Source organism: Coffea eugenioides, chromosome 11, assembly GCF_003713205.1.
Source record: "Coffea eugenioides isolate CCC68of chromosome 11, Ceug_1.0, whole genome shotgun sequence".
NCBI lineage: Eukaryota > Viridiplantae > Streptophyta > Magnoliopsida > Gentianales > Rubiaceae > Coffea > Coffea eugenioides.
The window spans coordinates 9,333,143-9,343,257 of record NC_040045.1 but is presented as its reverse complement, the minus strand read 5'-3'; the positions used below and the strand labels follow the sequence as shown (position 1 = coordinate 9,343,257).

Sequence of the window (10,115 nt, the reverse complement as noted above, 5' to 3'; positions counted from 1 at the left end):
GCATACTATAAAACAGCATCAGAGTAGATATTTGAAGTGAGCGTGAATTCTCCGGATCGATAGTCTTTACCAATTCCTTCATTTCTTAACCAGTAAGTTCACTTCGTCCTTTCCCTTATTCCTTATCAATATGGCCGGGTAGCCAGGATGCATAAAGAGATAGTGAGGCCGGACTTTACCGCAACAGAAAGGCCTGACCCGGCCAAAGAAGAGGATAGTTCGTCTTCCAGCCCGGAGGAGGCAGCCGAGGAAATCGGCGGGGATGTGCCATCCCCGGATCTGAGTGAAGCGGACTCCGAGGTGGTGTATGACGACGCCTTCGGGGTCGAGGTGCCTAGGGACGAGGGGGTGCTGGAGCCGGCCACACCTCCGGACCTGTCAACGGTAGACTTCGGCCAACTTTCTCAATACCACAGCGTGGTCGCTCTCCAAGAGGCTAACGAGGTGATCCGTCGATATCCCTTCCGCCCTCGTTACAGCATTTATCCACCTCAAGGGCACCAAACAGCTGAGTGGCCCCCAAGAGAGAGGGTAGTTGTCTATTTGATCAACTGGAAGCCGGGCTAAGGATGCCCACGACGAGGTTTTTTCGGATAGTCTAAGATACTGGGGTGTTCGGGTCACCCAGTTAACTCCAAATGCGATTCGGATCCTCATTGGGTTTGAACTACTCTGTCGAGATCAGGGAATAGCCCCTACAGTGACTCTCTTCCGCCGCTGTTACACGATCAAGAATAGCGATAAGAAGGGTTGGTTTTACTTCGACAACCGAAACAAGCACGTGCCGAAACTAGTGGTGGACGCTTCTTCTTCAATAAAAGAATGGAAGCACAACTTCATCTTCGTTCCCGCCAACGACTTCCCGAGGAGATTTTGGTGGAAGCCGCCCGCTTCGGCCAAAGATCCTTCTCCAGGTCGTCACGAAGAGGAGAATTTTCGAAAGCTCCTCAGGTCGGGCCTTAAGATAGACTACTGGGCCTACCCCGAAATGGTCCTGGTTGAAGGCGGGATCAGCCGAGCTCTGATCAGCCCGGATTATCCACTCCACTTCTCTGCTAGACTTCAAAAATATTGTACTTCTCATCTCATATCTTTGTATTTCTTCTTACTTCGATTCTAAGTAGTAATATTTTCATCTTATGCAGTGGTGAGAGTATTCGACCTGATCACCGTGGGCACTGCCGAAGTCGCGAAGAAGCAACATAAGAAGAAAGCTCCTGGGGAAACTTCGGCAGCCCAGAAGAAGAAGACAGCCACTTCATCTCATCCTTTCCCCATAGTCGTTCCAAAGGGCTCCCAAGGGTCTACGATTCCAAAAGGGGTGTCTGCCTAGGGTGTAACCATTGCGGCTTGTCCCCCGACAGGTCGTGGTAAACAGGTTCAAGTGCCTGCTCCCGAAGCGCCAGTTATGAGGTCATCCCTCTGGAACCGGCATTTCATCCAGTCTCAGGAGACCGGAGACGACAAGAGGCATCCCGGTTGGCATTGGTGCCCGGAGTGGGACGTTAGCGTCAATGAATGATGCCTGGATCCTAGCGTGGCCCACCACCTGCTAGTCCACTCCAGCTTGCTAAGGGATCATTCTTATACCAAAAAGTTGACCCCGTCCGAGCTGATGCAAAGCACCTCGGTAGCGTGGGCTTCGATCTTGGCCTTCCTGTCGGAATTGATGCAGCGCTATACTAATATGCTCGAGAATCAGGCCCCTGCCGAGCTCCAGGATAGGGTCTATGCCCTGGAGCTGAAACTAAAGTTGGCCGAGGAGGAGAGGAAGCTGGCTGAGGAAGAGAAGACACAGCTCCGTAAGGAACGCTTGGCTGAGATGGAACAGTCCGAGGCCACCATCAACTCTCTAAAGTCTGCTTTGGAAGAGGAGAAGAAGAGGCGACTTCAGGAGGAGCAGTCATCTCAGGCTGCAATCGACAAGGTGGGAAGCTCGGCAGTGAAAGCCTTCCGTTCCTCCGAGACTTTCACTCATGACCTCGGTCAACTCACCCTGCCCAACTATATGTTCGGCTACACTGCAGCTATCAAAGAGGTCACTCCCTTCCTCACTACAGAACAAGTGGACTTGTTTAAGGATAAGGCGAGTTACAACGAGGACGCCTAGGAGCTCTGCGATCGCATGGCCGAAGGGATTCAAGCTGGGAAGAGTTCAACCGCGAGATGGTAGAATTTGAGCCCAGACCCAAGAGCGGCGAAGAAGATGGTGGAGCAGCCATGGAGGGAACCGGGAATGCTACGGGCCAGGGATCTGCTGAGACGAGAAACTCTTAGCAGGGCTCTAAGTCTCGGCCTTTTGTACTTGCAATTTTTGTACCTGTCCTTCGTTAATATTAATATGAATTCCCATTTTCTATTACTTTCACCTTCTAGTATCTTGCTTCTTTATTCGTTTACTACTTGTTTGTCCCCCTATTTTCTTTAACAACACCATGTGATAGTGCCAAGAAAATAACTAAGTACGCAGAATTGGCATAAGTAACTTCAAATAAAATGCAAGTATCATGGAAAGTAAAATTTGAGATTTTGGGCATGCCAGGTCCTAGGTACTAAGGAACCACCTCGGTAGGCCAACTTACAATATCCATTTTGGCTAGCTTCAACCACGCGGTACGGTCCCTCCCAATTCGGAGATAATTTGCCCTGGGACTCAGCTCGGCTGACCGAGTTCCTTCGGAGAACGAGGTCCTCCGGGTTAAATCGAAGATTTTTCACACGGGAATTATATAGCTAGCTAGGATTTTCTTGTACAGGGTCATCCGGGCTGCCGCAGCATCTCGCGTTTCCTCAGAAAGGTCGAGGTCAGTCCTTCGTTCTTCTTTATTAGCCTCGGCGGCGAAGGCCGTTATTCTAGGGCTCGAGATAAGGAATGCGGCAGGGGCCACTGCTTCGGATCCATAAGTTAGCGAGAACGGGGTACCTTGTGTGGCCGTCCTAGGTGTGGTCCAATAAAGCACACTAGGGAGCTCGTCTAGCTAGGAGGTTCCGAGTTGGTCTAACCTTGTCTTGAAGCCGTGTAAAAGTGTTCAGTTGAAATTCTCTGCCTGTCCGTTGGTTTGAGGATGTTCAACCGAAGTGAAATGCTGTTTGATTCCAAGTTCCCCGCACCACGCTTTGAAGGGGTTGTCTACAAATTGCTTCCCATTATCAAAGATGATGATCTGAGATAACCCGAAGCGGCAAACTATGTGCTTCCAGAAGAACTTCTGGATAGCTTGGTCAGTGATGCTTTTTAAAGCTTCGGTTTCAACCCACTTCGTAAAATAGTCTATCGCTACCATGATATAGGCATAGCCACCTGTGGCCCTCGGGAAAGGGCCAATGATATCTGTCCCCCATTGCTCGAACGGCCACGGAGATGTGATGGGGACCATGAAGTTGGTCGGCTGGTGGTGTTCGGGCGTATGGTGCTGGCAGGAGGGGCAACTCAGGACCAATATCTGGGCATCTTGTCGAATGGTTGGCCAAAAATAGCTAAGTAATAGGGCCTTCTTAACCAACATCCGATGTCCGACGTGTACCTCGCACAGTCCTTCATGTATATCTCGGAGGATGTTTCCACCCTCCTCGGCTGTGACGCAGCACAGCCACGGGCCAAGGTAAGAACGTTTATACAGGTTACCACCTTGAAGCGCGTATCTAGCCGCTTTGCCCTGAATTTTCCTCGCTTCGGCCTTGTCATCTGGGAGAACTCCTTGTCCAAAAAAGTTGATAAGGAGACTCATCCAAGTATCTTCTACAGTCACTGGGTAAACCTTCTCCTCGAGGTACCCCAACTCAAATAGAACCTCCACGTGAACCGTTTTATTGAGCGTGGCAAATGCAGTGGAGGCGAATTTTGACAAGGCATCAGCTCGCCTATTCTTTGACCGGAGTATCCTTTGGATGTCAAATGACTCGAAGTACGCTACTAACTGGTGAACTTTAAAGAGGTACTGCTGCATGTTTTCCGCTCTAGCCTCGTACTCTCCCTGCACCTGGTATACTACGAGTTGGGAGTCACTATAAACTGAGATTTGGTAGGCACCAAGCCTCCGGGCCAATTGCAAGCCCGCGATGAGGGACTTGTACTCAGCTTCATTGTTTGACGCGGCGAAATCGAATCGGAGTACGTAGGAGCATGTCTTTCCATGAGGGTCTTCGAGGAGCAAACCAGCTCCGCTACCCCCGCTATTGGAAGATCCATCCACATATAAGGTCCATCGTTGGGGTCCAGCTTCGGTCAAAGGGGGGTCTCGGCTCCCAAGAAAGGTGAGCTCGGCCAAGAAGTCTGTCAAATCTTGGGCCTTGATGGCAGTTCGGGACTCATAGGTTATGTCATACTCCCCCAGTTCAATAGCTCACTTAGTGAGCCGTCCGGACGCCTCGGGACACAATAGAATCTGCCTAACTAGTTGATCAGTTCGCAGGGTTACAGGGTGGGCTAGGAAGTAAGGCTTTAGTCTGCGGGCCACGTGGACTAACCCCAACACGAGCTTTTCTGCTCGGGTGTACCGGGTCTCAGGGCCACAGAGAACTCGACTGATGTAATAAATGGGTACTTGAACCCCATCGTCCCGCATTAGCACGGCGCTGACAGCCTCGTCCGCGGCCAAAAGGTAAAGGTATAAGGTCTCCTCAGGTCGAGATGACGTAAGTGTGGGAAGGTGATGAAGATATTCTTTCAACTCTTCGAAAGCCTGCTGGCATTCCATAGTCCAGGTGAACTTGTCAGCTTTCTTGAGTACCTTGAAAAGGGGCAATGCCTTGGCCGCTGACTACGACAGGAATCGATTCAGGGCAGCCAAGCATCCGGTCAAACTTTGCACTTCGCGAGGGGTCCGCGGTAAAGACATTTCTTGAATGGCCTTCACCTTGTCAGGGTTCGCCTGTATACCTCGTCGTGATACTAAGTATCCCAAAAATTTTTTTGAAGTGACACCGAACACACACTTCTTGGGATTTAATATCATCCGAGTATCACGTCAGACAAAAATGCCGAAGTCTCCTTGCTTTTTAGTAAGATGTCGTCGACATATGCTTCGACATTGCGACCTATCTGAGCTTTAAAGACTCGGTTGATCAGCCACTGGTAGGTGGCTCCACCGTTTTTAAGCCCGAAAGGTATAGTCGTATAACAGTAGACCCCCTGATCCGTGAAGAAAGTCATTTTTTCTTGGTCCTCTTCGCTCATTCCTATCTGATGATAGCCTTTAAAAGCATCTGAGAAGCAGAGAACCTAGTATCCCATTGCCGAGTCGACTAGCATGTCAATCCTCGGCAACGGGTAACAATCTTTCGAACAAACCTTATTCAGATCGGTGAAGTCTACACACATCCTCCACTTACCTAAATCCTTTTTTACCATCACTGGATTGGATAGTCAGGTGAGGTATTGGACTTCTTTGACCATCCGTGTCGGCTTGAGCTTGTCCACTTCCTCCGTTATAGCTTTGCTGCACGCCGGGCCGAAGTGTCTCCTCTTCTGCCTGACCGGCCGGGCTCTCGGATCCACCTTCAACTCGTGCAGCATAAGCTGACTAGGCACCCCGACTACTTGCTCAGCGGACCAGGCGAAGACATCGTGATACTCTCTGAGGAGCTCAATCAACCCGCCCTTGAACGGTTCCGGCAAGTCGGTGCCGATGCGGACGGTCTGATCGGGGCTGGCAAGGGTCAACATAACATCTTCAACCTCGTCTCCAGTCTCCAGCCTTTGAGGCTTCACGGATTGGTGAGGACCGATGCAGTCTATCGATAGAATACTAGACCTCCTACCCTCAGTCGTCGGCTCGGACGTCGATGAAGACGCAACCTGCAAGGTAGCGAGGTAACATTCCCGTGCTGCACAGACATCGCTGCTCATCTCAGCGATTCCCGCGGGAGTTGAAAATTTGAAACTTAAGTGGTACGTTGAGTACACAGCTCGCAAAGCGTTCAAGGTGAGCCGACCTATCAGCAGGTTGTAGGGGAAATCGGCCCTGACCACCACGAACTTAACTGGGATGGTTCGGCACCGAGAGTGATGGCTGACGGTCACCGTTAACGTGACCATCCCTTTAGGGTAGACAACGTGTCCCCCAAAGCCCACAAGAGGTGTCCTGGCTGGGCTGAGCTGCTCTCTTATAAGTTTCAGATTTTCGAACGTCCAATATTACATGACGTCTACTGAGCTTCCTGGATCAACGTACACTTTCTTGACGACGTAATTGTTGGCCAGTACCTCGATCACCAAGGCCTCATGACTGCTGGATGTGGCCGGGACAGGATCACTTGGGCAATATGTGATCACCTCGGACAGCCGAGAACTCGACTCAGTTAAGTTCGGGTTAGCCTGTTGGTAGGTCCTCTTTCGGGAGTTTTGGTTGTCCCCTCCCGTCGGGCCACAGGCTATGGTGTTAATAACTCCAGCGATGTTGGGCCCATAGCCTAACCCATGACCGGGGGACCCATCTCTGGGAGGCCTCTTGGCATCCTTGGGACCACTCGCATCTCGTCGGATGAATTGCTTGAGGTAACCCTGCTTAATGAGACGCTCTATCTCGTTCTTGAGGTCATTGCAGTCCTCTGTCTCATGCCCAACATCTCGGTGGTATAGGCAGTACAGGTCAGGATTTCTTCTCTCCTTTTTGCCGTTCATCTTTGGAGGGGCTCGCCCAAGTCCGTTTTGGTCCATCACAGACAGCACAGGAGATCGGCTGGTGTTCAAGGGAGTTAACTTGGCTTCCAAGACCGGCGGCTTTCCCTTGGCTATTCTATTGAAGACGCTCCGGCGGTCTCGGCCGGGGCTCTGGAGACCTCTGCTGTTCCGACCTCACTTCCATTTGACTCCCTCCGCCTGGGTCAGATCTCGGCTGGATTACTTGGGCCTCTTTCTTCATACGATTGAGGTCTTCGGTTTGTATGCCCTTTTCGACCTTCAACCAGAGTGCGAGGATATTTCTTGTGTATCGTGGTGTGAAACGTTCCGACCACAAACCTGTTAGTAAAGACAGCTATCGTCACCTGCTCGTTGGGGTCGGGTATCTGCACGCTCTCATCCTGAAATCTCTGCACATAAGACCTAAGTGACTCGCCCGAGTTCTGCTGTATATTCAACAGATGCGCCGAGGTCTTGGTCGTAGGTCTGGAGGATACAAAACGATGGAGGAATTTTTCCACCAGTTCCCCCAAGGTGGATATGCTCCTAGGCTCTAGGCCCTAAAATCATTTTCGAGCCGTCCCTTGTAAAAACACTGGGAAAGCCTGACAAATAACAGGGTCGGGGATGCAATATAATCGAAATGCTGAGATGAACGCGTGAAAATGGTCTTTCGGATCACCTCGGCTGTCGTAAGATGCTATCGTGGGGAGTTTGAAATTTGAAGGAAACCTCTCCTCGTTGATCTCGTCTGTGAAAGGCGGAGCTCTCATGTAATCCACTTCGAACCTCCCCAGGAGCTGGGGTTCTTCGTCAGCTCTCCTTCCTAACAAACCTCGCGAAAAAGCCTTGGATAAAGAAGCGATTTTGGAAGTAGCCTTAAACATGGCTCGCTTCGAAATGCTTCTGGCCAAGTGTCTTCCATCAGATTCTTCATCAGATAGAGGCTCGGGAGATTCGTCTGATTTCTTCTTGGAGGACTCAATTATTTGTTTGTCTTACCTCTTAAAGTACCTTCCTAATTCCTCAAAGACGTTAGGGTTTTCTGCCACAAACTCGGCCATCTTGGTCATGGCTTCTTCGTTTGCTGGCTAGGGCTCTGGGGGCCCCTGCCCCTCAGCCATATCTTCTTCTTGGACTGCAGCGTTCGGCTGAGCCCCAATGGTGAGAACCTTCCTACTTCTAGAACGCGTGGGCTTCATTCTGAGATGTCTTCGTTCTCACAGACGGCGCCAATTGAAGAGGTGATTTTTGACAGACCAGACCTTCTTAAGGCTGCTGGAGTGAACCTCGGTAGTGTGGACACTTTCTCGGGCAATCACCTGCTCAAACAAGAACGGCGGGACTAGCTCCCCTGGTTCTTCTCCGATGCTCTAGTTAGTACGTCCCAATTGGAAATAAATTCAATCAGATAAATAGTGAGAGCTTACCCTTGCTTTAGGACTTAAGGGTATTTATATGATGGGAGGGAGGTATGATAGGATCCAGCCTCCTTGGAAATGACAACCTGAGGGTGTCAGCTGTGATTGATAGATTGGCGGCGGCAGCAAGTCCCATTAGCAGTCTGACCTCCTGCAGGTGTCAGACTGTACCCAAACCTGGCTATCCCATCACCTGTCAGAAGTGTTTACAGGTTGAGGGACACGTCCTCCACCACGGCTGTTGGTGGGAGCTGTGCCGAAGTGAACCCCACGAAGTCCCACACGCCGGGGGTTCTGATCCCTAAGGCAGTCTTAGGTTGATGTGGAGCCAAAGTGATCCTTATTGAGGAGAAGCCGAAATGACCGTCCTCAGCCGCCAAACCAAATCAGGAATAGAGAGAGAGAAAAAAAAGAACTCAGTTATGTAGTATATTGTGCAAGAAAGACTTCCTAAATCATACCAAAATTATGTACAAAAAAAGTAACACGGGGCCGTGCTAGACATTTCCTGTCCAAGTAAGTGAAGTACTTGTATATCAACATTTCAAGAGAACACAAACAAGAAAAACAATAAACAAAACAAAAAAAATGTCGGATGGTTTTCAAGAACTAAAAGAGCAAGGATGAGTGATTGGGTGCATTTGTTAGTAAATTTGTGAATATTTTTCCCTTGATTTTTGACCAAATATTGTATTAATTGATAGATTCTACTCATATTTGATAAATTGTGTTAATTGTAGAAATGTGGAACAAAAAGAACTTAAATGGCGATTTTTCCAAAAGACATATGCCCAGTTTAGCGTCAAGTTCAGAAAACTTGGGATTCTGATGCAGACAAGTTTCCTATAGTAGTTGGGATTCTTGAGCTGAAGTGTGAACGTGATTTTTCTTCCAAGACATTAGTTTCCAATTCATATTAAAAACTATTTGTTTATGTTATTTTTTTAGGATTTCCTTTTCCAATAGGGATTATCCCTTATCTTGATAGCTAAAAATTAGGAAAGTAGTTAGGAAGAAAACAAGAGAACGGCTGGCTCGGGACTTTTTTGTCTTTCAAGCGAAAAACATATACATCGTATCTTCTTCTTTGGAGGAAAAAAGGCTTTTACAATTCTCCATCTTTTGCATGGGATTTTTTCCTCAATGTGAACAACTAATTTCCTCTTCTAACCAAAGGTCAACTTGAAGACGTGGTTTCCAAACCTCTGTGAGATAGAATTGATTTTTAATTTTTTTTTAGTTCATAGGTATTCATATGTTTTATGATTTAATTTCTTATGATTGTTTTGTTATTTGAATATCAAGGGTCCGATATTTGAATTAACCTAATAATATACTATCATATTAACCAGTTAAATTCGTAATTATTTAATTGGTTAATGCTGGTGGTAACTAGCGTGATTGATTTGATGTTAAGAAAATGTATGATCTAATTTAAACAAACCTGGCCTCATATCATGTTAGTTGATGTTTGTTAGTTAGAGTTAGATTTTTTTAATTTTTAATGCAATCAAGAAATTAGATCCTACAGTTGTACCTAGGGTTATTTCTTGGTTAAGAAAATAATTAATGATCGCATTTTGACTATCGAAAAGTAAGAAAAAGTTGGTTGTCAAATCTTGTTGATGGCTATAACCAATCTATTAATGAGTGATTGAAATATTCTTGCATCAATGATCAGTTGTGTGAACCGTATCTGAAAAGTTGCATTTTTTGTTAGAGTCGTGTTTATGATTGATTTAATTCCTACTTATTTCCACGAATTTTTTTAATTAGTTAATTAGTTATTTTTGAATTTACGAAAAATCCCCCCATATTTCTCACTCTAAAAAGAAGCAAATTTCTCTCCAATATTTGTGAAGATGACCCTACTCACTACTATATACAAAATTTATATTTTCTTAAGTAGGATTTTTATTATTGTATAGATTCGACACCTATCAATTTTTGGCATCATTGCCAGGGATTGACATTAGTTTATTTGTTTCTTTTTTAGTGTATTTTATTTTATTCTCTAGTATTTTTCTAGTTTATGCCTTGTTCTTCTTGTACAGGTAAATTAATCTTTGATC

General features: G+C 47.3%; 2 protein-coding genes across 2 annotated transcripts; both read right to left on the bottom strand.

Moving 5' to 3' along the window:
- Nucleotides 1-3,029: 3,029 nt before the first annotated feature.
- On the bottom strand, nt 3,030-5,350 carry LOC113751923. The gene is made up of 4 exons (XM_027296069.1): nt 5,291-5,350; nt 4,967-5,182; nt 4,419-4,760; nt 3,030-4,289 (listed from the first exon to the last, which is right to left on the bottom strand). The coding sequence occupies exons 1-4, from the start codon at nt 5,348-5,350 to the stop codon at nt 3,030-3,032; spliced, it is 1,878 nt and encodes a 625-aa protein (XP_027151870.1).
- A 786-nt stretch (nt 5,351-6,136) lies between these two features.
- On the bottom strand, nt 6,137-7,509 carry LOC113751922. Its single transcript, XM_027296068.1, has 3 exons — nt 7,217-7,509; nt 6,962-7,108; nt 6,137-6,785 (listed from the first exon to the last, which is right to left on the bottom strand). Exons 1-3 carry the CDS (start codon nt 7,507-7,509, stop codon nt 6,137-6,139), a joined length of 1,089 nt encoding a protein of 362 aa, XP_027151869.1.
- Between the last annotated feature and the right edge of the window lie 2,606 nt (nt 7,510-10,115).

What these genes read in the sequence shown, in the direction of transcription:
- LOC113751923 (XM_027296069.1), bottom strand. Translation starts at nt 5,350, where the DNA reads ATGGTAAAAAAGGATTTAGGTAAGTGGAGGATGTGTGTAGACTTCACC. An exon ending in ACTTCACCGATCTGAATAAG is followed by an intron (nt 5,183 to 5,290) that starts GTTTGTTCGAAA and finishes GGCTATCATCAG; the next exon opens with ATAGGAATGAGCGAAGAGGA. An exon ending in CTTACTTCCTAGCCCACCCT is followed by an intron (nt 4,290 to 4,418) that starts GTAACCCTGCGA and finishes ACTGCCATCAAG; the next exon opens with GCCCAAGATTTGACAGACTT.
- LOC113751922 (XM_027296068.1), bottom strand. Translation starts at nt 7,509, where the DNA reads ATGTTTAAGGCTACTTCCAAAATCGCTTCTTTATCCAAGGCTTTTTCG. An exon ending in ATTTGTCAGGCTTTCCCAGT is followed by an intron (nt 7,109 to 7,216) that starts GTTTTTACAAGG and finishes TGTATCCTCCAG; the next exon opens with ACCTACGACCAAGACCTCGG. An exon ending in ATAGCTGTCTTTACTAACAG is followed by an intron (nt 6,786 to 6,961) that starts GTTTGTGGTCGG and finishes AGGTCGGAACAG; the next exon opens with CAGAGGTCTCCAGAGCCCCG.